General features: G+C 72.4%; 8 protein-coding genes across 16 annotated transcripts; 3 read left to right on the top strand and 5 right to left on the bottom strand.

Moving 5' to 3' along the window:
- Nucleotides 1-120: 120 nt before the first annotated feature.
- On the bottom strand, nt 121-4,456 carry IL17RE (interleukin 17 receptor E). Its single transcript, XM_030043317.1, has 16 exons — nt 4,272-4,456; nt 4,159-4,174; nt 3,801-3,962; nt 3,591-3,697; nt 3,395-3,518; nt 3,176-3,315; nt 3,031-3,099; nt 2,869-2,935; nt 2,599-2,786; nt 2,376-2,423; nt 2,225-2,270; nt 1,954-2,102; nt 1,813-1,881; nt 1,676-1,727; nt 1,492-1,593; nt 121-1,277 (listed from the first exon to the last, which is right to left on the bottom strand). Exons 1-16 carry the CDS (start codon nt 4,368-4,370, stop codon nt 670-672), a joined length of 2,046 nt encoding a protein of 681 aa, XP_029899177.1. The 5' UTR covers nt 4,371-4,456; the 3' UTR covers nt 121-669.
- Nucleotides 4,457-4,507: 51 nt separating this feature from the next.
- Nucleotides 4,508-5,807, bottom strand: JAGN1 (jagunal homolog 1). Of its 2 annotated transcripts, XM_030043331.2 has the most exons (3): nt 5,688-5,807; nt 5,329-5,426; nt 4,508-5,219 (listed from the first exon to the last, which is right to left on the bottom strand). In XM_030043331.2, the coding sequence occupies exons 2-3, from the start codon at nt 5,415-5,417 to the stop codon at nt 4,757-4,759; spliced, it is 552 nt and encodes a 183-aa protein (XP_029899191.1). In that variant the 5' UTR covers nt 5,418-5,426; nt 5,688-5,807; the 3' UTR covers nt 4,508-4,756. The 2 variants fall into 2 exon arrangements, with proteins under 2 accessions (XP_029899191.1, XP_029899192.1); XM_030043332.2 differs by lacking the exon at nt 5,688-5,807 and having other exon boundaries at nt 5,329-5,549.
- Nucleotides 5,694-7,769, top strand: RPUSD3 (RNA pseudouridine synthase D3). Of its 6 annotated transcripts, none has more exons than XM_030043328.2 (9): nt 5,832-5,893; nt 6,286-6,353; nt 6,447-6,491; nt 6,578-6,674; nt 6,767-6,874; nt 6,949-7,033; nt 7,109-7,235; nt 7,324-7,463; nt 7,544-7,769. In XM_030043328.2, the coding sequence occupies exons 1-9, from the start codon at nt 5,847-5,849 to the stop codon at nt 7,751-7,753; spliced, it is 927 nt and encodes a 308-aa protein (XP_029899188.1). In that variant the 5' UTR covers nt 5,832-5,846; the 3' UTR covers nt 7,754-7,769. The 6 variants fall into 6 exon arrangements, with proteins under 6 accessions (XP_029899186.1, XP_029899184.1, XP_029899183.1 ...); XM_030043327.2 differs by having other exon boundaries at nt 6,749-6,874; XM_030043326.2 differs by lacking the exon at nt 6,286-6,353 and having other exon boundaries at nt 5,694-5,893.
- A 302-nt stretch (nt 7,770-8,071) lies between these two features.
- On the bottom strand, nt 8,072-12,286 carry LOC115333428 (tubulin monoglycylase TTLL3). The gene is made up of 12 exons (XM_041118637.1): nt 11,787-12,286; nt 11,599-11,702; nt 11,329-11,508; nt 11,160-11,294; nt 10,886-11,014; nt 10,679-10,793; nt 10,447-10,554; nt 9,994-10,162; nt 9,772-9,920; nt 9,453-9,699; nt 8,936-9,371; nt 8,072-8,853 (listed from the first exon to the last, which is right to left on the bottom strand). The coding sequence occupies exons 1-12, from the start codon at nt 11,851-11,853 to the stop codon at nt 8,131-8,133; spliced, it is 2,562 nt and encodes an 853-aa protein (XP_040974571.1). The 5' UTR covers nt 11,854-12,286; the 3' UTR covers nt 8,072-8,130.
- A 347-nt stretch (nt 12,287-12,633) lies between these two features.
- ARPC4 (actin related protein 2/3 complex subunit 4) lies at nt 12,634-14,688 on the bottom strand. Its single transcript, XM_041118635.1, has 6 exons — nt 14,585-14,688; nt 14,300-14,418; nt 13,775-13,886; nt 13,599-13,694; nt 13,299-13,469; nt 12,634-12,864 (listed from the first exon to the last, which is right to left on the bottom strand). The coding sequence occupies exons 1-6, from the start codon at nt 14,585-14,587 to the stop codon at nt 12,859-12,861; spliced, it is 507 nt and encodes a 168-aa protein (XP_040974569.1). The 5' UTR covers nt 14,588-14,688; the 3' UTR covers nt 12,634-12,858.
- A 636-nt stretch (nt 14,689-15,324) lies between these two features.
- TADA3 (transcriptional adaptor 3) lies at nt 15,325-18,235 on the top strand. Its single transcript, XM_030043319.2, has 8 exons — nt 15,325-15,597; nt 15,721-15,971; nt 16,143-16,248; nt 16,442-16,583; nt 16,753-16,856; nt 16,981-17,090; nt 17,225-17,410; nt 17,495-18,235. The coding sequence occupies exons 1-8, from the start codon at nt 15,391-15,393 to the stop codon at nt 17,685-17,687; spliced, it is 1,299 nt and encodes a 432-aa protein (XP_029899179.1). The 5' UTR covers nt 15,325-15,390; the 3' UTR covers nt 17,688-18,235.
- Nucleotides 18,236-18,477: 242 nt separating this feature from the next.
- CAMK1 (calcium/calmodulin dependent protein kinase I) lies at nt 18,478-22,434 on the top strand. 2 transcript variants are annotated; one of them, XM_030043320.2, is made up of 12 exons: nt 18,478-18,544; nt 19,074-19,187; nt 20,009-20,140; nt 20,380-20,454; nt 20,528-20,666; nt 20,765-20,891; nt 20,992-21,067; nt 21,164-21,276; nt 21,398-21,476; nt 21,587-21,674; nt 21,783-21,909; nt 21,990-22,434. In XM_030043320.2, exons 2-12 carry the CDS (start codon nt 19,102-19,104, stop codon nt 22,043-22,045), a joined length of 1,098 nt encoding a protein of 365 aa, XP_029899180.1. In that variant the 5' UTR covers nt 18,478-18,544; nt 19,074-19,101; the 3' UTR covers nt 22,046-22,434. The 2 variants fall into 2 exon arrangements, with proteins under 2 accessions (XP_029899180.1, XP_029899181.1); XM_030043321.1 differs by lacking the exon at nt 18,478-18,544 and adding an exon at nt 18,566-18,697.
- On the bottom strand, nt 22,390-24,438 carry OGG1 (8-oxoguanine DNA glycosylase). Of its 2 annotated transcripts, XM_030043330.2 has the most exons (8): nt 24,403-24,438; nt 24,072-24,222; nt 23,708-23,982; nt 23,446-23,625; nt 23,189-23,367; nt 22,977-23,118; nt 22,843-22,892; nt 22,390-22,753 (listed from the first exon to the last, which is right to left on the bottom strand). In XM_030043330.2, the coding sequence occupies exons 2-8, from the start codon at nt 24,179-24,181 to the stop codon at nt 22,649-22,651; spliced, it is 1,041 nt and encodes a 346-aa protein (XP_029899190.1). In that variant the 5' UTR covers nt 24,182-24,222; nt 24,403-24,438; the 3' UTR covers nt 22,390-22,648. The 2 variants fall into 2 exon arrangements, with proteins under 2 accessions (XP_029899190.1, XP_029899189.1); XM_030043329.2 differs by lacking the exon at nt 24,403-24,438 and having other exon boundaries at nt 24,072-24,366.
- Between the last annotated feature and the right edge of the window lie 2 nt (nt 24,439-24,440).

Raw genomic sequence — 24,440 nt, 5'->3', positions numbered from 1 at the left:
GCGGCTGTGCCGGGACAGGCTGCAATCCTGCCCCGGTGCGTCCTCTTGCCCCCCCCCCCCCCCGCCCCCCCCGCCATATGCTGCAGGGTCGAGCCCCGGCACACCATAGGGACGGCGGGGCAGCGTGAAACGGTGCCTTTATTGCTCCCACCCCAGACAAGGTCCCGGTGGCAGCGCGGCAGCGAGGAGCAGGGCCGGGCTCTGCACAGCACCCGTCCTCGCCGGCCCCCCGTGCCCCAGGCAAGGCGGGGAGACCCCCCCCCCCCCCGCCACCGCCCGGCTTCTTCCAGCGCCGCCCTGGCCCCTCGCCCTGCTGTGCCATCTCAAGGGGCTTCCCCGGATCCCGGCTCTGCTCTGAAGCGAGTCCCTGTGTGGAAATAAAGCTGCCCCTGCCCGGGACAGCACCTCCGCTCCCGGCCCGAGGGACCCGGCGGGACGCTCGCCCCGGCCCCCCACGGCACATCCTGCGGCCGGGGGCCAGCCCCGCTCGGGACCCTGCGGCGCGGCACCCACGGCTCCCACGGGCACCCCTCCTGCCGCCGCGGTCGGCGCGCTCAGCCGAGCCCTGCGCCTCCGTGATGGGCCCCTGCCCTCACCGGGTGGGGGGGGGGGCTGCACCCAGCCCCGCCGGCCTCGCAGCAATGCCCAGCTCAGCCCCAGCGTGGGCGCTCAGGTGCCAGCAGCCGCCCCGGGGGGCTGGGGTGGGGGGCTGCCCTCCCCGGCCCCCGCCTCCAGCAGCCGGTGCAGGAGCCCCCCCACCCTGCCCCGGTGGCAGCGGCGGGGGGCCGGGGGGCTGCCCCGCAGGGCACCCAGCAGCCCGGGCAGCTGTTGGGGCAGGCGGTAGGTGGGCAGGGGCCGGAGGGGCCGGGGCACGTCGCGGGGGCTGCAGAGCCGGCTGAAGTAGGCCAGCACCCAGCCACCGCCGCAGCCCGCAGACCCCAGCTCCCCATGTAGGCAGGCCATGGCCGCCCCGAAGATGTCGTGGGCGTCTCCGGGGATCCCGCCGGCTGCCCCGACCCGCCACCGGCGAAAGAGCCGAGCGCTGCCCCGGCTCCAGAGGAGGAGGACGGTGCCACGCTGGCGGCCCACGCGGCCCCGCTGGGCGTAGAGCCAGGGCAGGGCACCCGCCTGCCCCACGCCACCTGCTTCCCACAGGTCCAGGCGCACGTCGCAGCCCAGCCCCGTGCGCAGCCGTTCGGCCAGGGCGCACACCAGCCCCAGGTGCTCCTCCGAGTCCGGCGAGTACAGCAGCAGCACGGGGCGTCCGCCTGGGGCACCTGCGGGACGGAGAGGACAGCGGTGACAGCCCTGCCCCAAGCCCATCTGGCATTCCCCGGGGACACCCTGGCATCCCCCAAGGGCATCCAAGTATCCACAACACTGCCCCAGGACCCTCTGCAGCCCAGGGAGCCAGCACCCCCTGGCACCCCAGCCCCATGGCCACCGTGGCCGCTGCACCCTCAGCCCGCAGCCCTCCAGGGTGTCCCTCACCGTCAGCCGGCCTCCAGGCACCACGGCAGTTGAAGAGCAGCACGGTCACCACCAGCCCCAGCGCCAGCGCCAGCCCCAGCAGCCCAAAGTGCCTGCGTGAGACTGGGAGAGGGGCAGTGAGGGGGGGGGTGTCTGCCCACCCCCACCGCCCCTCACGACCCCCTCCCCGGGACCCCCCACTCACCGTCGGGACAGAGCAGCTGCTTCCGAGCAAAGTGCACATCCGAGCGCCACACCTGGGGAAGAGGCGAGGTGAGGGGGGGGGGGCAGGTTTGTGTCCCCCCCGCCACGGTGCGGGTGCCGACGCAGGGGTCACCTTACCAGCACGCAGCTGCCCAGGACGTGCACCGGCAACAGCAGCGCCAGCTCCCCTGGGGCAGAGCCCTCTGGCTGCAAAGCACAAGGGCAGGGTCAGCGTGGGTCGGTCCCCGCCATGTCCCCCCCCAGGCCCGTGACACTCACCCGTGTGACAGTGTAGAAGGGGGCCTCGGGCTCGCACTGCCTGCCACGGCGCTGGCAGAGGGCTGCGCTGAAGGCTGCGGGGATGCTGGAGGTGAGGTGCAGGTGCAGCTGCAGCCCCCGGACGCTCACCGAGACATTCCAGGCGGTCTCTGTGGAGAGGGGGGGGGGGGGGGGGGGGGGCTTGCGGGACACCCGAGGGCATGAGGGGTGCGAGGGACCCCGCAGCAGGGCTGTGGTCAGCCCAGGGGTGCCCCCCACCTGTGGGGCTCACCTGGCCGGTGGGGACACTCCACGTGGCTGCTGTTCCCGTAGGAGAACTGGGGGGAACGGGGATCAGTGGAGGGGCTAGGTGAACTGCCATCACCCACCGCTGCCCCCCAAGCCCCTTCCCAGGCAGCGCCCACCCACCCGCGGGGGCTTACCCGGAAGCAGAGCTGGGGGTGCACGTCCACCTTGTCCAGCGTGTATGCCTGGAACGGGCATAGAGCACGTCACCGTCCCCGACGCACACAGCCCACGGGCACCCCAGTGCCCACCCACCGCCCTTGTGGGACCTTGGGGTCCGGTGGGTGCCCCAATCAGGGGCAAAGCCCCGCACCACTCCAGGCTGGCGCCCTGTGGTACCCCGAGACCGGGACCCTTCACCTGCTCCTCTTCACTGGCCGTGGAGTTGGGGACATCGTGGCAGGGCGCAGACTCGGCTGCCGCCTCCCTCCAGCACAGGGTGGCCCGGGGGTGCAGGGGGCAGCTGGCGCTCAGCACCATCGCCATCTGGTCCTTGCTGCTGGCGCTGTAGTCGTGGAAGCGCACCGAGGACCACAGCTCGGGGCCGTCTGCGGGACACCGCGTCAGCGAGCTGGGGGGACGGCTGGGGGGCACCCCTGGGACCGGGCTCCCCACCCCGCGGGCACTCACAGGCGTCGGGCTGGTCGCGGAAGGGGCAGCGCTTGCTGCGCGGGCTGTCGTGGTGGGGGTAGGAGGCCTGGGGGAGCAGAGCGGGGCGGTCAGGGCAGGATGTGCCCCCACCCCACACGGGCAGAGAGAAGGGCCTGGCGGCCGCAGGGGAGGGCGACGCACCTCGACGCACAGGCAGGGCACCAGGAACTCGTACGGCAGGGACACGCGGCGGCCCCCCAGCACCAGCACCTGCGGGCACAGAGGCAGCGTCAGCTGGGGGGGAGCGTGGCGGGCAGCCCGGGGAGGGGACGACCGGAGCCATTACCTGCCGGTGGAAGGGCCGGGGCAGCTCCTCGCACTCCAGGGCCAACTGGTGGCACAGCCGCACCATCAGGGCAGGGCCCTCGGGCACCCACACCTCGATGGCCCGCGCCTCGGGGACCCAGGCGTGGGTGAAGACGGGCCCTGCGGAGCAGGCGGGGGGGGGGGGTCAGCCGGTGCCGGCGTCCCCCCGGACGCCCCCCGGGATCCCTCCCAGCCTCACCGGGCGGCTCGGCGACGACCAGGCGGCTGCGGCTGAGGGCCAAGCCTCGGTCGGGGATGGTGCGGAGGGAGACGAGGACCTGCCGCCCGCTCTCCGCCGGGAAGCAGTCGAACCGTACCTGCCACTGCGGGGAACGGAGCGGATGAGCGGGATGTGCCAGCCCGGCGTCCGGCCCCGCGACGCACCCCGGACTCACCAGCGAGCTGCCGGGCGCCCGGTGCCGTCGCCACACCTGCAGCCAGCCGGCCCGGTTGGAACCCAGCTCCAGGAAGTTGAGCTGCAGCCCACGGACACCACCGAGCTCTGCGAGAAACCGGCGTGGGGTGCTGACACGGGTGGGAGGACGAGTCGCCCCCTTCTCCCCCCCCAGTCCAGGGGTGCCCGGCCCAGCCACCCCTGCCCGTACCTGCGGCGGGGAGGGCCAGGCGCACCCGCAGGCAGGGCTGGCAGGGCTGCGAGGGCAGGCACAGCCGGGCCCTGCTCAGCGCCAGGGCGGGCGGCTTCAGCGGGGGCCCGGGCCCGGGCCGGGCCGGGCGGTGGCAGCGGGGGCGGCTCAGCGTGCTGTCGGCTGGCGGGGGGAGAAAGAGCAGAGAGGGGCTGCCGTGCGCCGGGGGTCCCGCCTACCGCCGGCACCGGGAGCCCCGGGGAAGGGGGAAACCCCGGAGACCGGGAGCCCCGCCGCCCTCCAGGACCCGGTAGCCGCGGGCAGGGGGAAGCCCCGGAGCTCGTAGCCCGGCCCCGATCCCGACCCCGCCGCTACTCACCGGTGGCCCGGCACTCCTGTAAGCAAAGAGACGGGGGTGAGCGCGGTGCCGCCCGCCCCCGGCCCCCCCCCCACCGCCTCCCCCGGCCCCCCCCCCCCCCCTTCGGTGCTCACGAAGTTGGCGGAGACCCGGAGGCGGGTGACGGCGGCCCCGGTCCCGGGCAGCACCAGCAGCAGCGCGGCGGCAACGGCGAGCGACACCGGGCGCCCCATGGCCGAGGAGCCGCCGCCGCTCCCCGCCCCGCCCCGGGCCGGCCCCGCCGCATTCCTCCGCCGGCACGTGCGGCCCCGCCGCTCTCTCCCCCCGCCCCGCTGCCAGGCGGCGCTTCCTGCGGCGCAGACACGCGTGGGACCGTGGAGGGTGCTTTATTTCCATAGAGGAACACGCAGAGGAAAGGGGGGGGGGGCGGTGGTGGGGACCCTCCACGGCCCGGGAGCCGCCTCCCCCCCCCCCGCCATGCGCGCCCAGAGCCGTGGCGTGGCTCAGACACACAGGTTGGTCCCCGTGGACCCCCACCCACCCACCGGAGCTGCGCCAGCGCCGCCCCACGGGGCCCGGCTACGGAGCTCCAGCCCTCGCGGAGCCCACCCGTCCCCGCTCATTTCTTCTTCTTCTCCTGCGTGCTGGTGAACCAGGAGTCCAGCAGCTTCTTGCTGTAGTAGAGCTGCCAGCCGTGCACCTGGGCGGCCACCACCACCACCAGGTACATGACGGAGACGGCAGAGAAGCCGAAGATGAAGCGGTAAGCTTTGCCGTGACGATAGAGCTGCTGCGCCATGGGGAACATCTCCATGGCCCCGTAAATGAGGGGAGCCACGGAGAAGAGGCCGGTGCTGATCATGGAGAGGACCAGGTAGCTGATGTTGTTGCGGGGGAAGGAGAGGAGGCCCAGGAGGGAGGGCAGGATGCTGAGCAGGTAGGGGTACTCCCACTGGTAGGGCATGGCCACCTGGTCGTGGGGCAGCAGCTTGAGGTGCCCCACGCACATCTGGGCCAGCAGCAGCAGCCAGATGCCCACATGCGTGTAGATCAGCTTCTTGATCTCCGACTTGAGGGCCACGCTGGGGGAGAGAGCGCGGGGCCGTCAGGGCCTGCCGGGGGGACGCGGCCCGGCCCCCACCGGGAGCCCTGGGGGAGGCCGCCGGGTCCCCGCAGCGGCGGGACACCCACCTCATCTGGTAGTGCGAGGCCACGCGCTCCCGGTGCTGGAAGTCGCTGCCGTCGGTGCCGGTGGCGCGGGGACCCCCGCGGGAGGCCATAGTGCTACCCTGGGGAGGCACAGCGTGAGGCGGGAGCGGCCCCCCCCCCCCGCTCCCGCGGGGCGGCTCCGGGCACCGCCCGCAGCCGCAGGCTCCAGCCCCCCGGGGACCCCCCACTCCCACGGACAGGCCCCCGTGACAGCCCCGGGACCCCCTTCCCGTGACCGCCCTGCCTCCGCCTGACCCCCCGGCACAGCCCCCCGGGCACCCCCGCAGGTGACACCCCCGGGACCCCCTCCCCGCCGGCCCGGCCCGCCGCACCCCACCTACCAGCGGGACGCTCTACCCGCTCTTCCGTCTATCTATGGCCACGGCCGCCGGCTCTAAACGCCTGGGCGGCCGCTCTGCGCGCCCGGAGGCTCGGCTCTATGGCCGTGGCGGGGGTGCCCCCCCGCCTCGGCCCCGCCTCCGCGCAGGCGCATTACCGCCATGGCGGGCGGGGGCACCGCCGCGCGCGTGCTGGCGCGCGCCGCGGGGTCAGCGGGGGGGGGGGGGGGAGGAGCGGGGGGGCGCGCGGGTGTGGGGCGGGCGCGCGCGCGTGTACGTGGGTGGTGGGCGCCCGTGGGTGCGCGGGGGGCTGTGGTGGCGGGTGGGGGTGCACACGGGTGGGGGCGCATTGGGGGTGAGCGCAGAGGTTGTGGGGTGCGTGTGGGAGTGGGGGACACGCGTGGGGTTGCACGCGCGTGAGCGCGGAGAGGCTGGGGGGGGGTGCGGGTGCAGGGACACGCTGGGGGGGGGGGGGGGGGGGCGGTGGGTGTGGGGTCAGATTTGGGGAACACGCGTGGGGCCGGGGGGACACGAGGGGAGGTGGCCGGGGAGGGGGGGGTGTGTCCCACGCGTGCCTCCCACCCACTCCAACCTCCCGCAGGTGGGGGCGGCCGCTGGGCCCCGAGGAGACGCTGGGGCTGCTGGAGGCTTCTGTGGTGCACCGGGAAGGTACCCGGGGGGGGGGGCGTGTGTGTGTGTGTGTGTGTGTGTACACGCTGGGGGGGGGGGGGGCCGCATCCTGACCAACCATGTCCTCACCAGGAGCCCTGCTGGCGCTGAGCAAGCCCCCCGGCCTGCCCGTCCTGGGTGAGTGTGGGATGGGGTGGCGGGGAGGTCCGGCTTAGGGTGGGGGGAGCACCAGCAGGCGCTAACCCCCCCCCCCCCCCCCCCAGGGCGCTCCGGGGAGCTGAGCCTGGTGTTGCTGCTGCCGGTGCTGAGACGACGCCTGGGCCTCCCCGCCGAGCTCCACGTGGTGAAGGCTCCCGCCAGGTACGGCTGGGGGGGGTCCCTGGGGCAGGGGAGGTTAGGGGGTGCCAGCCCCCCCACCCCACTCGGGAGCTCAGAGCTCCCACGACCCGCAGGGAGTGTTCCGGCCTCGTCCTCCTGTCCGGCTGCCACCGCGCCACCGAGCAGCTCCAGCGGTTCTTTGCCGATGCCCGTCGCAGAGGCCAGTACCCCGCCACGTACCAGTGAGTCCCCGGGACCCCGCCGTGCCGGCACGGGGGGGGGGGCCCCGTCCCCTCCTCACCCCCTCTCCCCACAGCGCCGTCACCGTGGGGGTCCCAGCGGAGGCGGAGGGCGAGATCCGCGCCGGGCTGCGCTGGCAGCAGCAGGGTGACACCACCGTGGTAAGCGGGGGCCGGGGGTGCAGGGGAGGGGGGGGATGCCCCGAGGTGGGGGGGCTGAAGGCTGTGCTGCCGCAGGTGGTGCCGGTGCCGGCTCCGGGACGCCGCAGCCTGGCCAGGAAGGAGGTGAAGAGCACCCTGACGCACTACCGGGTGCTGGGGACCGCAGGGGGCTGTGCCCTGCTCCAGCTCCAGCCCAGGACAGGTGAGCGGACCCCCAACACCCCCCCCCGTGCCCCCCCCCCCCCCCGCTGCCGGCACGGTCCCACCCCTGCCTCCCCGTGCTTCCCCAGCCTTCCCGGAGCAGCTCCCGGTGCACCTGACGCTGCTGCTGTGCCCGGCCCTGGGCGACCACAAGCATTCATCCCGCGTGGGCAGGGTGCTGGGGGTGCCCTTCCTCCTGCCCCCCGAGGCTGCCCCGACCCGCACACAGGTACGTGGCTGGGGTGGGTGCTGGGGGCTCAGCACAGCCCCCAGGGACCCTCCTGAGCTGCCCCCCCTGCCGCGTTACAGATGCTGGACGAGGAGCTGCTGTGCCGGCTGGGGATCTCCCCGCGGCAGCTCCACCGCCTCCCGCTCCACCTCCACCTGCAGCAGCTGGTGCTGCCCCAGGGCCCGCTCTGTGCCCCCCCCCCCCCCCCCTTCCTGCGCACCCTGCGCCGCTTGGGGCTGCCCGGGCACCCAGAGCCCCCTGCAACCCGCTCCCCTCTGCCACCCCATTAAATCCTACCTGCCGCCAGGGTGGCTCAGAGCCCATTTCTTTCCTTGGCACGCACGGCACCCGTGCCCCCAGTCCCCACGGCATGGCTGGGGGCACCAGCTCCCCCCAAGCGGAGCCGGTGACAGCAGCCGTGCCACCGCCCCCGTGCCTGACCTGGTTCCCAGCACCGGCGTGCGGCGGTGCCACCACCGCCATGGCTCCGTCTGGCAGGCGCAACCGCAGGCAGGCAGGAGCGGAGGTCTCTTTCCCTGCCCACTCTCTGCCCCCGGCCGAGGAGCTGCCGCGGCAGCCCCGGTTCCTGCCCGCAGCCCCGTCCCGGGTGCAGCTGCGGCCGTGCCCATGCCCTCCCGCACACAGAGGGGCAGAGGCAGGCTCCCTGTCACAGACGTGTTTTGCAGCCCCCGCAGGGGGTGGGCTCGGTGCCCCCACCCAGCGCTGGGGTCCGGCTGGGGTGAGGGGGAGCTGGGTGCCGCCGTGTTGCCCCGGCTGGAAGGGGCAGGGTGCTGTCCCCTCCTGGGTGTCCTTCAGTGTCACAGCTCTTCTGCCCGCCCCGGGGAGCTGCCGTGTGCCTCCTCCCCGCAGCGGGGCTCGGCTGCCCCGGGCAGGGGCACGGGGTCCAGGCGCAGGGTGCCAGTCCGGGTGGGCGCAGCACCCTGGCAGGAGGGGAGGAGGGGGGCCGGCCTGTGCGTCCCCAGGAGCTGCCGGGGGCTCCCCAGGGTGGTGGGACGGGTGCCCTGCCCAGGGGACGGATGCTAAGCTGGGGCAGAGCTGGCTGGGGCTGCCTGAGCCGGCGGCTGAGCTGTGGCAGCCCCCCGCTCCCGGCACAGCAGCCCGGGGGCTGCGGTGGTGCTGGGGGGGCAGAGCCGGGGGAGCAGCGATGGCTCCATTGCTCCAGAGAAGCCGGCTCCCCCCGCCCTGCCCCTGGCTGGGGGATTCGGGCGGTTCTACGCCAGGGGCTGGGGTGCACAGGGGGCTGGGGGGCACAGGGCGCAGCAGTGGGGGGCTTGCCCCGGGATCGGTGCTGTGCCGGCTGGGGCTTCCTCAGGGAGCAGCCTTCCACCATCAGCTTCAGCCCCAAATACAGAGGCACGGGCACGGCCGCCTGCAGAGGGATGTGGGGGGGGGGGGGGGGGGGCTCAGGGTGCCGCGGGGGGTGCTGGCCCCGCAGCCCCCCCCCAGCCTACCTCCTTGTAGATGAGCTCGAAGGCGCCGGTGGGGCAGGTGGGGTCATCCCTGCGGTCGATTACCACACGCAGCGTGTCCCGCTGGACATCGGCACACAGCCGGCTGGTCACCGCCGAGGAGGGGGCCATGGTGGGGCTGGCGTTGATCTCCAGCAGCCAGGGCTGGCAATCCTCTCCAAAAACAAAGTCGGCGCCGTAGAGCTCGAAGCTGCCCTTGCGGGACCCCACCAGGTCCTGGGCGCTGCGCAGGGCGCCCACCACCGCCGCCTTCATGCCAGGAACCATCACCTGGTGCCAGGCGTCCGCCTGCCCGACCTGTGCCAGGTACGCCTGGAGCTGTCGGCAGGACCAGGTCTGGTCGGGGGGCAGCCGGGGGTGCCGGCTCCGCGCCGGCCTGTACCGCTTCTGGATGGAGACGTTGCAGAGGTGCCGGGCGCTGGGGTGGGGAGAGCAGGGCTGGGTCAGTGGGGTGCCAGTGGGTGCCGGGGTACCGGGGTCCGGCACGGGGGACGCTCACGGGTCCAGGCGGCGCAGGGAGAAGGGCCGGGAGCAGAAGCGCAGGTAGCTCTCGCGGTAAAACCAGACGGTCAGCGGGTTCCAGTCGGTCACCAGGAACCATTGCCGGACATCGAATTTGGTGCCAAAGATGAGCAGCGGCCGCTCCACGTACTTCTGCACCACCCACTCGCCCACCTCCGCCGAGGGTGCCGTGCAGCCCCCTGCCAGCCGCAGCACCTCCTCCAGCCGCGCCGTGCAGACGATGCCTGGGGGACGCGGTGACGGTGGGACCCCTCCTCGGTGGGGAGCCTGTGCCGCCCCGCTTCCCCCAGCCTTACCCCTGCCGCGGGATTTGGCGCCGGGTTTGAGGATCCAGACGTTGCGGTCGCCCTCCATGCCGAGCTGGGGCAGCCGCCCCCCCAGGTGCTGCAGCAGGGCCCGGCACTGCTCCTGCTGCGCCCCGCTCAGCACCAGACCGGCCCCCTCACTGCGAGGGGATGCGGGGGGCTCAGCACCAGCCCCGCCACGGTGTCACCCCCCCCATCCCGCTCGGCACTCACTGCACCACGCGGTAGTAGTCCTGTCGGAAGCGGTCCCAGCCGGTACCCATCATGCAGGGGGACGGGGGGTCCCCATCGATGTCCTGGTGCCCCAGGCTGCCCAGGTGCTGCCCGCAGACCTGCAGGGCCTCCTCCACCAGCTGGGGGGGCAGGGGGGACCCTGGCCCTGCTGTGGATGGCATGGGGTGAGGGACGTGGCTCCCGGGAACCTGCTGTGCCACCCCCGAGGCCAAAGCACCGAGCCTCCCTGTGGGATGGGTGGCTTTGGGTGCATAGGGATGGGGGGTCCGGGGGGCAGAGCACCCATAAAGTGAGCTGGTGGGAGGGAGCGTGTGTGTGTGTGGGGCGGGGGGTCCCAAGCCACAGTCCCCAGCAGAGGCTCAGCCCCCAGACATGTCCCTGACCCTGGACTCCCCATTGTCCCCCCACCCATGCCTGGCCCCACGCACTCACCTGGCCCCTTGCTGGATTTTGGGGGCTGCTCTGTCCCTGCTGGCATGTCCCCAGCCCTCTCCAGGGCCACTTTAAGCAGGCTGCGAGCTGCCGTCAGGTGGAAATCCTCTGCAAGGGGGGGGGGCATCGTCCCCACCCAGTCCTGCACAGGACACGGGGAGACTGGGAGCACGGGGAGGGGGCAGACAGGAGGGCGACAGCCCTGTGGGGGTCATACCAGCCCCGAGCTCACCGATGAAGGCTTGCCGCTCATCCGCAGCCCCCAGCCGGTAGCACCGGGGGAAGAAGGCGTCGGGGTCAGCTTGGTCGAACCAGGGCAGGTTTCGCAGGTTGAGGCACAGCCCCTCCTGTTTAGAGAAGGGTGGCAGCCCCCGCTGGACTCCCCCCACCCCTGTCGTGTCGTTTCCCCCCCCCCGCCCCAGGGGCTCCAGGCTCCCACCTTGGTGGTGAAGGCACCCACCCGGGCGTAGTGGTTCACCACCTGGTCCTGCCGCAGCAGCCGGCGGTCGATGGCACCGTGGCGGTTCGTCCAGATGAAGTACGGCACCTGGTCCCGCACCAGGCGGGACTGCGGGAGGGAGGGGGCCGGGGTGAGGCACGGAGCCCCCATCCCACCCTCGCCCCCTGCCCCAGGCTGTACCCTGTGCCTGGGGGTCCCAGGGGAAGGGTGCTGGGGGCCCCGGCAGAGCTCAGCCCTAGCCCTCTCAGCTAACCATGAGGTCGTGGATGCCATCGGGGTCCTCATCCCACCGCTCTTCCTCCTCCTCCTCCTCCTCGGGTGGCCGTGGGGAGCCCAGGGGCTCTGGGGTCCCCAGGGAAGGCTGAGCCCCACAGCATGCCGACCCCAGCTGGGTGTCCAGCACTGCCCCCCCCCCGCTCAGCACCATCGCCTCCCTCCTCCTCCTCCTCCTCCTGCAGCTGCTTCTCCTGGTTGCCATGATGCTGCTCCGGCCGGCTGCCCACCCTGCCCGCGCCGGGGAGCTTCTTCTCCACCCAGCCCCGGGCCCGCAGCAGGCGGCGGATGACGGGGTAGGGGCCCTGCACCGTGAAGATCTTCTTGTCCTGGGGAGGGACCCTAAAGCTCAGCTCTCACCCCCAAGCCATACATGCAATAAACGGCATGTTGGGGGGCTGTGAAGTCAGGCCCCTCACCTTGATGGCCCTCTCCACCTGCAGCCTGGCCCTCTTGAGCCGCTCAGGGTCGAGCAAGAGGTGGTGGCAGCCGCGGTGGCCGGTGGTGGCGGGTGCTGCCTGCCCTGTGAGGACAGCCCGGGCTGAGCCCTGCCAGCCCCCCGTCTCCAGCCCCACGGGGTGGGCAGGGAGGGAGAGAAAGCGCCTACCTGCCTGCCTCTGCCTGACTGAGCCGGGGGTCCCTGACACGGCGTTCACCGCCCCGCCGAGCCTCATGCGTGTCCTGGCTGTGCTGCGCACCCCCTGGGATGCCACGCTCCCCCGCTGTGCCCTCGTCCCCAGCCTGGCAGGCCAGGGGACAGCTGGGACCCCCTCCTGCTCCAGCAGTGGCCCCCCCAACCGAGCGCTGCCCCTGGCCGGGGGGGGGGGGGGGGGGGGGGGCTGCGTGCCCGTGGTGCTGCTCTCCCTGCGGCACCGTCCCACGGCGGCCTGAGGGCGAGGGGAGCTGCGGGTGGCTCTCCCTCCCCCAGGTGCCAAGTGTGTCCCCCATCCCCTTGCCCCGCTAGGGCCCAAGGTGGGGGTCCAGCACGGGATGCAGCCCCCCCAACCCCAGCACCGCTGTGACGGCAGAGCCCGAGACCCAGCCACCACACTGGCTCCACCGCCCCAAAGCGAGGACAAACACCGGACCCCCAGTGCCACTCCTGCAGCCCCCCCCCCACCCCGTGCCCACGTCCCCCTGCCTATAGCCCCCTCCCGAAACCTCACAGCCCCCCTGCACCCCCCCAAACCCCTTCGTGCCCCACACCCAGAGACCCCCCCGCCAAGCCCCTTGGTGCCCCCCAGCTCCCCTTCAAACCCTTCCGTACCCCCCCCAGAGCCCTCCCGTCCCACCCCCGGCCCTGCCCGCACCCCCGGGGCCACCCCCGCTGTTTGCCGTTGCCACGGTGCCCCGCCAGGCCCCGCCCCCCTCCCGCCAGGCCCCGCCCCCCTCCCCGGCCGGTGCCGCAGGTCCCGCCGGTGCGACGGGAGGGAGGGAGGAGGCGGAGGCGGTGGTTACAGCAAACGAGACCGTTTAAAAAACGAGACGAGACAAGGGCGGCGACTGGGGCCGCTCTGCCGCGAGCGGGGGCTGCTCCCAGCACGGCTGCCCGGCCCGGTGAGGGGCAGGGGGGTCCCGGCCCGGCCGTCCGCAGAGGGTGGGGGGGAAGCGGGAGCAGGCGCAGGCACGGTGCCCGGTGGGCACAAGCGTTGGGGAGCCACGGGGTCCTGCACCACGGCCTAAAACTGAAAGGCGAGAGGAGAAGACAAGCGGCCGTCAGTCCCTGCCCGCGGGCGCTCCTCCGGCCCTGACCGCCCTTCCCTGTCACCGGGGAGGGAGGCCGAGGGCAGCCGCCGCTCACGGAGATCCACGCTCAGCCTCTCCCGGGCACCGCGCGTCCCATCGCGGCAGCCACCGAAAGGGCCACGTCCCCCGTGACTGCTGCCTGTCCCCGAGTGTGCTCAGGGGGTCTTAAAGCTGGCACTTCACAAGCAAAGGGGGTACAAGCACCCCTGGGCATCCTCCCCCCCCATCCTGGAGAGGTTCCCTGGGTAGAGCGTCCCAACCGTTCCTGCAGACGGGATGGGGGGGCTCTGGGCACAAGGGCCACACTGGCTTTGAGCCCCACGAACCCACTCCCAAAATAAGGGACCCATCTCCTCCCGGTTCAGAGCCTCACGTTCTTGAGGAACTCCTCTGCCACGATGCGGGCCCTGGCATTGACAGAGAGCTTCATCTCACTGATCTCCTTGTCGATCTCCTCCATGAAGTGGATAACAAAGTCCACCAGCTTGTGCTTGTACATCTGCTCCGTATGGAAGTTTGTGATCAAGAAGCTGATGTCGTAGCCCTGGAGAAGAGAGAAGCACCCTGGGGACGAGCACTCAGGCCACCGACCATGCGGTCTTGCATCCCAGTTCTTACTGGAGACCCCCCCCCAGTGCCAGGAGCAGAGCCGGAAGCTGCTCTGCCATCTCACCTCCACAGGCTTCCTACGCAGGATGAAGAAGTTCTCGGCCCTCATCATCATGAAGCGCATGAATTTGTGGCACAAAATCTTCTCAATTTCATCAGCCTGGGGAGACAAAAGGGAAGTGAGGCTTCCCCCGCACCAGGCGTGAGCTGCCAGCCCACTGCCCGCGCCCCCCACCTCACCTGCTTCACCGCGATGCTGACGCGCACAGAGTTAATGGAGCCCTCGATGAGGACCTTCTCCTTCTCGTTCCTGCTGATGATCACGGGCTGCAACAGCAGCTCTTTGCTGCTCCTGCGAGCAGAGAAAGGGCAGGACTGACTCAGAAGGAAGCATTTACTGGTCAGAAACAGGGATGGGGAGTGCACAAGCAGGGAGCCACAGGGATCACAGAGGTGCAGAGTTTTTGCTTCACACTGCTACAGAATGCTTTCCGCCTCCTGGAAGCACCCATCCCCACGGCAGATCCTCCCTCGCTCCCAAGCTGGATCCCCCTCCTCCCTGCAGTTCCTCGGCTCCCTGCCAGCACCAGCCCGGTGACTAAGGGGCGGCAGCCGGTGGGTGCGGAGGCCTGCCCGGCTGCACCCGGGCTGCCTAGCGAACCGGCAGGGACCGGCCAGCGGCTCCCAGGGCAGGCAGCCCGGCCGGAGCAGGGCTTCACCGGTGCCCGCCACCCCCCCTCCGCCACCGCCGCCTCGCCCCCGTACCTGACTTCCACCTCGGGCTTGTTGTGCCGCTCCACCACCTGCGAGGAGAAGTTCTCCAGGCACAGCGCGGCCTGCAGCGTGGCGCGCACCGCGTTCAGGTACGGGCGCAGCGTGGCGGTCTGCGGGGACACGGCGGCGTCAGCCCCGGGCCCGGGTCCCGCCGCCTGACCCCCGCCGCCGTCGCCCCCGGCCCCCTCATCCCCAACCGCCGCCGCCCTCCCGGCCACGGTCCCCTCATCCTCATCCTCGCCCACCGCCCCCCCGGCCCGGCACCCCCCACCCTACCATGGTGGCGGCTACGGTCTGGTCCCGGCAGGCGGAAGTGGCCGGTCCTCTCTTCCGGGATGAGTGGGACCTCCCACTGCGGCGGGGAGGGGGGAGATGGGAGGCTCCTGCCTCGAGCCGAGGGCTCGGGCGACGGCGGCGAAGGCTCGCAGCGGCACAGAGCGAGGAGACGACGGCGGCGGAGAGCGCGCGGGGCGGAGGCGGCCCGCGGCGGCGGCGGGATCTCGCACGGTCCCCCCCGCGCCCCGCCGTGCTTGGTACGCTCCTGTCATCACTTCCATATTAGGGAAGGACGATGGAGAGCGGGCCGGACCAATGAGCGACGGGCGCTGGGCGCGCCTGGGCCAATGGGGGAGCGCGGGGCGGGGCTCCCGCCGCCGCCGGGGGCCGGAAGGGGCGAGCGGTCTAGGCCCGGCCCGGCCCCGCGGCGCTTCCCCCGCCCCGCCAGCCCCCCTCGGGCCTCCCGCGGCCTCCCCAGCGCCCCGGTGCAGAGCCCCCGGTGTCCCTCAGCGCCCCGATGCCGCCCCCCGCCTTGTTCCCCTCCGCGCCGCGGTGATCCGCTTCCCCCGGTTCCCCTCAGCTCCCCACTGGTCCCCCCCCCGCCCCCGGTTCCCCTCAGCGTCCCGGTGCCCCCCGGCTCCCCGTAGCCCCCCCGCTCCGCTCCCTTTCCTCTCACCTTCCCTATCCCCGGTTCCCCCATAGACCCCCGGTTCACCCATAGCACCCCGTATCCCCCTCGGTTCCCCCACAGCCGCCCCCCCCCCCTGGTGCCCCCCGGTGCCCCCCGGTGCCCGGTCCCCGCCGCCATGAGCGAGCTGAAGGACTGCCCGCTGCAGTTCCACGACTTCAAGTCGGTGGACCACGTGAAGGTGTGCCCCCGGTACACGGCCGTGCTGGCCCGCTCGGAGGACGACGGCATCGGCATCGAGGAGCTGGACACGCTGCAGCTGGAGCTGGAGACGCTCCTCTCCTCCGCCAGCCGCCGCCTCCGCGTCCTGGAGGCCGAGACCCAGGTGCTGGGACCGCAGCCGTAGGGGTGGCTCACCATCCCGCTCCTTCCCGCCGAGGGGGCTGCCTCTGGTCTGCCCCTGCCCAGCGCCAGGTGTGGGACCTGACAGAGCATCGGTCTCTTCCAGATCCTGACGGACTGGCAGGACAAGAAGGGTGACCGGCGGTTCCTGAAGCTGAGCAAGGACCATGATGTGGGCACCTCTGTCAAACACGGGAAGCCCAAGAAGCAGAAGCTGGAGGGCAAAGGAGGCCACGGGACAGGGCCCGGCCCCGGCCGGCCCAAGTCCAAGAACCTGCAGCCCAAGATCCAGGAATACGAGTTCCAGGATGATCCCATTGATGTACCCCGCATTCCCAAAAATGATGCTCCGAACAGGTGCGTGGGTGTTGGGTGGGTGTTGGGATCATCCGTCTCCTTCCTTGCAGCACCTGGGGCGAGGGCTGCCTGCAGCCTGAGGGAAGAGGTGCCCCAGAGAGAATGGGGGGGGGGTGTCAGCTCCCACGGGCTCCCCTGCAGCTCTCCCTCACGGTTCATCCATCCTCGCAGGTTCTGGGCATCGGTGGAGCCGTACTGTGCCGATCTCACCAACGAGGAGGTCAGAGTCCTGGAGGAGCTGCTTAAGCCACCGGAGGATGAGGCCGAGCATTACAAGGTGAAAACTCCCGATCCCAGCCGCTGCCTCCTGAGACCATCCCCAACCCTCTCTCCCCGTTCCCTCCCGGCCCTCGGCCGCTCTGTCCCCTCCTGTGCCTCATAGTGAGTGATCCTGCCTGGGGATGATGCCGTGGCGCTGGGAGGAGAGGCGGGGAGGGCTCCGGGAGCTGTGCTGAGCCCTGCTCTTGCAGATCCCGCCCCTGGGGAAGCATTACTCCCAGCGCTGGGCCCAGGAGGACCTGTTGGAGGAGCAGAAAGATGGAGCCCGGGCGGCGGCAGCTGCCGACAAGAAAAAAGGCGTCCTGGGGCCGCTGACCGAGCTGGACACCAAAGGTGCCCCTGTCCCCCACCTGCCTTTACCCAGAGGGGCTGTGAGCACCCGTGCCCAGCGGAGCTGAGCCCTGGCCCCTTGCCCTGTGCCCTCAGGGTAGAGGCTGCCCTGCCCCGCTGCTCACCTCTGCGTGTTTGGGGTTGTTTTGTTCCCCCTCCCGCTTCTGCCCAGACGTTGATGCCCTGCTGAAGAAGTCGGAGGCCCAGCACGAGCAGCCGGAGGATGGGTGTCCCTTCGGGCCCCTGACGCAGCGTCTCCTGCAGGCCCTCGTGGAGGTGAGGGGGCTCCGTGGGGCTGTGCCGCAGCCTGGCTCCATGGGGCCGGGCCGTGGCCTGGCTTGGTGGGGCAGCAGTGCCACGGCCTGGTGCGGTGACCCTTCCCTCGCGCTCCGTTCGCTAGGAGAACATCATTTCCCCTGTTGAGGACTCCCCCATCCCTGAGATCGCCGGCAAGGACTCGGGAGCCGATGGTGCCGGCACATCTCCCCGCAGCCAGAACAAGCCCTTCAGGTGAGCAGCTGAGGTGGCCCCGGAGCTCGGCGCCACCCGTGGGTACGCCGAACGTGCCGGTGCCTTCCCTGCCCCGGCAAGTTGCAGGAAGGAAAGGGCTCGTGGTGGGCAGCAGCCGCTCTCCGTCCCGGCAGCGTCCCCCACACCAAGTCACTGGAGGGGCGGATCAAGGAGGAGCTGGTGGCCCAGGGCCTTCTGGAGTCGGAGGACCGGCCGGCCGAGGACTCGGAGGACGAGGTGCTGGCCGAGCTGCGCAAGAGGCAGGCCGAGCTGAAGGCCCTCAGCGCGCACAACCGCGCCAAGAAGCACGAGCTGCTGCGGTGAGAGCGGGCAGGGAGGTGTTGCGGGCAGGGGGCTGCCCGGCGGGGACTGACACCCCCGTGTATGTACCCTCCCCGCCCCAGGCTGGCCAAGGAGGAGCTGCACCGGCAGGAGCTGCGGCAGCGCGTCCGCATGGCCGACAACGAGGTGATGGACGCCTTCCGCAAGATCATGGCCGCCCGGCAGAAGAAGCGCACGCCCACCAAGAAGGAGAAGGACCAGGCCTGGAAGACCCTGAAGGAGCGGGAGAGCATCCTCAAGCTGCTGGACGGGTAGCGGGGGCCGAGGACCCCCCCCTCTGCCGTGGACCTCAGCAGCTGGGGGTGGCGGCCATGCCCCTGTCACCCGCAGGTTGCCGGCATGCCCGCACCCTGCCTGCGCTCACCCTGCCGGTGCGGGACGGGGGTGTCGTGGCCCCCCCACACGCCCAGGGCCTGCTTAGCCTTCCCACCCGGGTGACGCGTCCCAGTTGCTGTCCCCTCCCTGCACGGGGCTGTCACTGACCCAGTCTGGGGACCCTGTGGAGAATGGCCCCCCCCCCGGCCAGCGGCTTCCGCTCCTGCCTCCACCACCCCGCCCCGCCGCGATCCCCCAGTTATTCTGGGAGGGTGACATCAGCCAGGCCACTGCGGGGGGCGGATGTAGTGGTTGCTGCGGTGTGGCTCCCACGGTTCCCTGTCCCTCCCCACGGCCCCGGGGCGGGGGGGGGGATCCCGGCCCCCCCCCGGGGGGGGGGGGGGGGGGCGGCGGCCGGGCTCTCCCATGTACCGCTGGTTTCCGCTGCCGTGCGCGGGCAATAAAGGCAGCCCGGTGCAGGCGATGGTGTGGTGGCCTCGGGGACGCCGTGGGGCAGAGCGGTGGGGGGGGCGTGGGGGGGGGCGTGGGCTGTCCCGCAGCCCGCTGTTGGGGGGTACCCCACGCGTGTCCACCCAAGAGACCGCGCTCGCATCCCCGCGCTAGACGCCTGCCCCGCCCCGCCCCGCCCGACGGCGGCCTGCTCCGCCCACCGCCCTCCCATTGGCGGCGGTTGGGCGCGGCCACGCCCCTCCCCGTGACGTCAGGGCCGGCCGCTGCCGCCGCCGGGAGGAGCCGCCGCTGCTCGGCGCGGGGCCGGGGCCGCCGCAGCGCCGTCGGTAAGGGCGGGGCCCCGCGCGCGGAGCCGGTGCCCACGCGAGAGCCCAGCTGACGGCGGTGGAGGTGGGGTGGGGGGGGACGAGGGTGGGGGCACCGCCACGGGGGACGCAGCCCTGTCGCCACGCGTGTCCCGCCCGGCGCGGCTGTACCAGGTGACACGCGTGGGGGAGGCGTGAGTGGGGACCCCCCCCCCAAGCACCCACGCGTGTGCTTCTGCACCTCCCGTTGCCCGCCCGCCCCGCGCCCGCCTCTTAGGGGCGGGCGGGCAACGGGAGGGGCACAGCGTGTAGTCAGCCCCCCGTGGGGGCACCCCACACCAGGAGTTCCACGCGTGGCGGGGGGGGGGGCGGTCGTGGGGCTGGAGCAAAGGTACAGAGCTTGTTCCCATCACCCCATGATGACAACCATCGATCACGTCCCCTCGTCACTCCCCACACACGCATCCCAACATCCCTATGGCATCTTGGACGCCACCCCCCCCCCCCCCCGCTCCAGCACGCCGACGTCGTGTCCCCACTCGTGTCACAGGTGGGAGTGGGTGGCCCCACGGGGCACCATGCCGCTGGGGCAGGATGGGCCCAGCTGGAAGAAGAGGACCGAGGACATTCGGCGCATCTACGACTTCCGTGAGGTCCTGGGCACGTGAGTCACAGGCGGCGGGAGGGGGACGGGACACCAGTGACAACCCACTCGCGGTGCCGGATCTGACCCCTCCGGCTTTGCCAAATCCGCTACGTGGAACCGCGCCAGCTCAAATATTGGCCCAAGGCTGGGCTGGCACACGAAGCCCTGCGCCGCCGGGTACGGGCAGGGGTTTGCGGTGCTGCCTGCCCTGCCTGCCACCTCCCTCTGCCGCTGGCCGGTTCCCCGTGCCGGCAGCCATGCCGAGGATGCCCGGTGGTGGTCCCCCGGCCGGCAGAGGGGTGCCCGGCGGTGCCCGAAGCACCGTAAGGCTCTTAGGCTGGATTAGCAGGTTAATTACGGCAAGGCTTAGGGCCCGGTGGGGCGCGATCGGGCTGCCCGCCACCTGCCCCACCTGGGCACCGCCGACGGCTCCGTCCCGGCTCCCGCCGGGCACCTCGGCCTTCAGGTGGCCCCCGCGCACCTCCCGGCGCGGGGCACGGTGGCCCTGCTTGTCCTGGATGGCACGGCACGGGGCTGCCGAAACCCACCCGGGGGCTCAGCCCTGGCGTGGCTCAGCCCCGGCTGCCGGCAGCACCACGGCTTTATCCTGCCTGATAAGGGGCCGGTGCAGCCGCGCCAGGAGGGCCAAGGGGTGCCGGGCGCTCCATCCCCGGCAGGGCCCGTGTCCGGCCGTCCCGGCGGACGGCTCCCGCTCGCTTTTCTCCTATAAATAGCTCAACTTTCTGCCCGTCACCACGGCAATCGTGGCATGGCGGCAGCGGCGGCTCCGGCCAGCGGCACCCCCTGCCCCGCTCACCCCTCGTGCCCCCCCCCACCAGGGGGGCCTTCTCCGAGGTGGTCCTGGCGGAGGAGAAGGCGACGCGGAAGCTGGTGGCCATCAAGTGCATCGCCAAGAAGGCGCTGGAGGGGAAGGAGACCAGCATCGAGAACGAGATCGCCGTCCTCCACAAGTAGGGGCTGTCCCAGTGCCAGCGTGGGGGTCCCGCTCTGCGCCCCCCCCCCCCCCCCCAGCAACCGGCACGGCTCCCCGCTGCCAGCACCCATCGCTGGGTGTTATCGGCAGCGCCCAAAATAGCCGGCAGCGCGTGACGCTCCGTGGGGCCGAGCCTGGCTGCTCCCTGTCCGGTGGGGTCCGGGGTGGGGGGGAGCTGGAAGCCCCCTCACCCTGCCGCACCCCCCCCCCCCCCAGGATCAAGCACCCCAACATTGTGGCCTTGGATGACATCTACGAGAGCAGCACCCACCTCTACCTCATCATGCAGCTGTGAGTGACGTCATTGGGGTCCAGAGGGGCTCGGGGGGGGGGCCGTGCTGACCGGCGCTGCCCGACCCCGCAGGGTCTCGGGGGGGGAACTCTTTGACCGCATCGTGGAGAAGGGCTTCTACACCGAGCGGGACGCCAGCGCCCTGATCCGGCAGATCCTCGACGCCGTCAAGTACCTGCACGACATGGGCATCGTCCATCGCGACCTGAAGGTGAGCGGTGGCGGGGGGGGGACACACACAGCCCCCCGTCGCGGTGGCGGGGAGGGGACCCCGGCGTCACCCCTCCCTGACCCCCCCCATCCCCGCAGCCCGAGAACCTGCTCTATTACAGCCTGGACGAGGACTCCAAGATCATGATCAGTGACTTTGGGCTGTCGAAGATCGAGGGTTGCGGCAGCGTCATGTCCACAGCCTGCGGCACCCCCGGCTACGTGGGTGAGCGCCTGCCACGGGCTGTCACCACCCTGGGTGCGGGGTTGGGGTCCCTCCCTCGGGGTTGGGGGCCCCCCCTCACCCCTGCCGTCCCCCCCCCCAGCCCCCGAGGTGCTGGCGCAGAAGCCCTACAGCAAGGCAGTGGATTGCTGGTCCATCGGGGTCATCGCCTACATTCTGTACGTACTCCCCCTCCCGCCCCCTCCCCTCCACGGGGGTCCGGCCCCCTGGGGCTACCCGGGGCCAGCGTCCCCCTCCCCGCCGCCCCCCCCCAGGCTTTGTGGTTACCCCCCTTTCTACGACGAGAACGACGCCAAGCTCTTCGAGCAGATCCTGCGGGCCGAGTACGAGTTTGACTCGCCCTACTGGGACGACATCTCAGACTCGGGTGAGCCGGGACCCCCCCCCTCACCGGGGTGCTGGGGGCTGGGATGCCGGCACAGTGTTGCGGTAGCTGGGGGGGTGGTGGCAGTCACAGGCGCTGACGGCTGCTCCATGCCCCGTCCCAGCCAAGGACTTCATCCAGCACCTGATGGAGAAGGACCCCGGCAAGCGCTTCACCTGCGAGCAAGCCCTGCAGCATCCCTGGTAAGGGGGGGGGGGGACACCTGCCACTCTCTGCCCCCCCCCACCCTGGCTCACCCCACGGCAGCTGTGGGGCAGGGTGGGCCCCCGCTGATGCCCCCCTCCTGCCCCAGGATTGCTGGGGACACAGCCCTGGACAAGAACATCCACCAGTCGGTGAGCGAGCAGATCAAGAAGAATTTTGCAAAGAGCAAGTGGAAGGTGAGCAGGGGATGCCGGGGGGGGGGATGTGGGGATTGTCGGGGGGGGGGGTGTGGGTGTGCAGGGGGGCCCCCCTGTGCCAGATGACGGACGCTGTGGGGTTGGCAGCAAGCCTTCAACGCCACGGCGGTGGTGAGACACATGCGGAAGCTGCAGCTGGGAACCAGCCAGGAGGGCCCCGGGCAGACGACTCCCACCAGCCCCGGCGAGCGGCTGGCGGGGGGCACCAGCAACGGTGAGCCCTGACCCCCCCCCCGTCCCCATCCCGCAGGCCCTGGGGCTGCCGCCAGGCTCTCACCCCGCTTCTCCCCGCAGGGTCGGACTGTGGGTGCCTGCCCGCGAGCAGAGCTCAGCGCCTCCCACCAGACTGACCACGGCCCCACACGGCCGCATCCTGGGGGGGCTGCGGAGGGGGCCGGGGGGTGTCCAGCCCTCCCATGGACACAGCGTGGGGTGGGGGGCCCTGCAGTGCTGGAGCCAGGGAGGGGACGGTGGGGGGGGCACCCTGCCCTGCTCACCCTGGGCGTGTGGGGCTGCCCCCCACCGCAGGCTCGCAGCAGAGCTCTGCGTCGGGGCAGGGGCAGCCCCCAGGACCCCCCCAACTCAGGGCTGCGTCCCGGGCCCCCTCCCACACCCCCTCCTTCCTCCCCACGCCTGCCCTGGCACTGTCCCACCCCCCCCCCCCCCCCAGCATGTTTAAGGAGAATTTTCCAAATGGATGTTTCTATTTTATTGCTTGTAATAAAGGCAAGAGGCCAACGCCGCTTGGCTCGGCTCTACCCTGGGCGGGGGCTGGACACAGCCCTGACCCCCCCCCAGCCTCACTGCCCAGGGCAGCAGCTCCTCCCAAGCACCCAGTGGGCAGGGGACAGGCAGCTGCCCACACCCCTGCGCATCGCAGGCTGGGAGCAGGCGCAGCGATCCCCCCCCCCCGCAGCCGCTGACCCGGGGGCTCTGTCCCTCCTGGGGTGTCCCTAGGGGGGCTCTTCCTCATGGCTGCCCTTGCCTCGGCCCCCCCCGGCCCGATCCCGGCTGCCGGCTGGCTGCTGGCCCTGGCGGAGGTCGGCGCAGAAGAGGACCTGGCGTGGGGAGAGATGATGGGGTGGGCACGAACGGGGGTGGGGGGGCGAGGGCTGAGCCCTGGGGTGCCCGGGACGGGGGTACTCACTGCCTGCGCCCAGCCGGCACGGGGGCCCCACAGCCCCCGGAAGAAGTCGCCTGCGGAGAGAGGATGAGCGCCAGCGCCGGGACCACCGTCCCCATCCCCGTGGGTCCCACGTCAGGGCGCAGCCCTGCCCTCACCGATCTCCTGGTGGGCCCGGGCGGTCAGGCTCCTGCCGCCCAGCGCCGCGCCGTAACGCTGCCGCGCGATGCGCCAGACGTGCGTGTCCACCGGCACCGCCTCCGCCTTGTCCAGGGCCATCAGGCAGACGCAGTCGGCAACCTGCCGCCGGGCAGCACCGTCAGCCCCCGCCGCCGGCCCCCGCGTCCCGTCTCCCCGTCCCGGCACCCACCTTGGCACCCACGCCGGGCAGGGCGCACAGCACCCTCCTGGCCTCGGCATAGGGCACGGCGCGCAGCTGGCGCAGCCCCTCGGCACCCAGGCCCTCGGCGATGGCCCGTGCGCTCCCGCTGACGAACTTGGCCCGGTACCCGAAGCCCAGCGCCCGCAGCCGGGCCTCGGCGTCGGCGCCTGCGGAGGGGGACGACAGCGTGGGGCGGTGGGTGGGGGGACAGCGGGGGAGGCGGCGACGGTGGGGCGGTGGCGGACCTGCGAGCGCCGAGAGGGAGGGAAAAGCGTGGAAGGGCCGGGCGTCGAGGCGGCAGAGGCGTCGGCCGAAGGCCCGGCAGAGGCGCTCGATCATGGCGGTGATGCGGGAGATGTGGTTGTTGGAGGTGCAGATGAAGGAGAGGAGGCACTCGACGGGGTCCTGCCGCAGCACCCGCACCCCTGCCGGCGGGACGCGGTGAGGGGGGGGGGATGCCGGGCGGGTGCCGCGACCGTCCCCCGTGGGGCCACGGGGCCGCCTCACCTGGGAAGTCATCGGCCACCTTACGGAAGAGGGGGTCGGCCTCCCCCCAGGCGCGGTACAGGGCCGGCAGCCCCACGTCCAGCTGGAAGTAGTCGCGCAGGACCCGGTCGGTCTCGGCGCCGTCCGGCTTCGCCGCCTCGGCGGGACGCCCGTCGCGGTCGTCGTCGTCCTCGTCGCCGTACACCGTGTACCAGAGCCGGTCCCGCTCCTGCCTCAGCGTCCAGACGCGTCCCCCCAGCACGCCCGTCCAGGCCCCCGGGCTGCTCTCCCACCACCTGCCGCACGCGGGGGACGTCGGGGCCGGGCCTGACCCGACCCACCCGGCCGGGGGGACGCGGGACCGGGACCCCCGGGGCCGCCTCACCGGAACGTCTGTCCCGACGACAGCACCAGGTCCAGGCGCAGCTCGGCCGGCGGGCAGGGCAGGCAGCGCCAGAGGGACGGGCAGGCGGACGGGGCGTCCCGCAGCTTCATGGCGGCCGCGGGGGGGGGGGGGGGGGGGGGGCTGCGACCCCCTGCCCCGGGGACACGCGTGGGGGGGGTGGTGGTGTCAGGCACCGTCTACCTCCGCCGCGCCACCCCAAAACTCCCCTGTGCCCCCAGAGCTGCCGCAGGACCCCCAGCTCCCGCCTGCCCACGGCCACCCCGCGCCCCCCCAACCCAGCCCCACGCCGCGGAACCACCATAGAGTTCACCTCCGCGCAGGCAGAGCGCCCGCCCGCCCGCGACGCTC

This window comes from Aquila chrysaetos, chromosome 20 (assembly GCF_900496995.4).
Source record: "Aquila chrysaetos chrysaetos chromosome 20, bAquChr1.4, whole genome shotgun sequence".
In the NCBI taxonomy this organism is placed as follows: domain Eukaryota; kingdom Metazoa; phylum Chordata; class Aves; order Accipitriformes; family Accipitridae; genus Aquila; species Aquila chrysaetos.
Note: the sequence above shows the minus strand (reverse complement) of the source record. Positions and strands in the feature narration are given on the sequence as shown.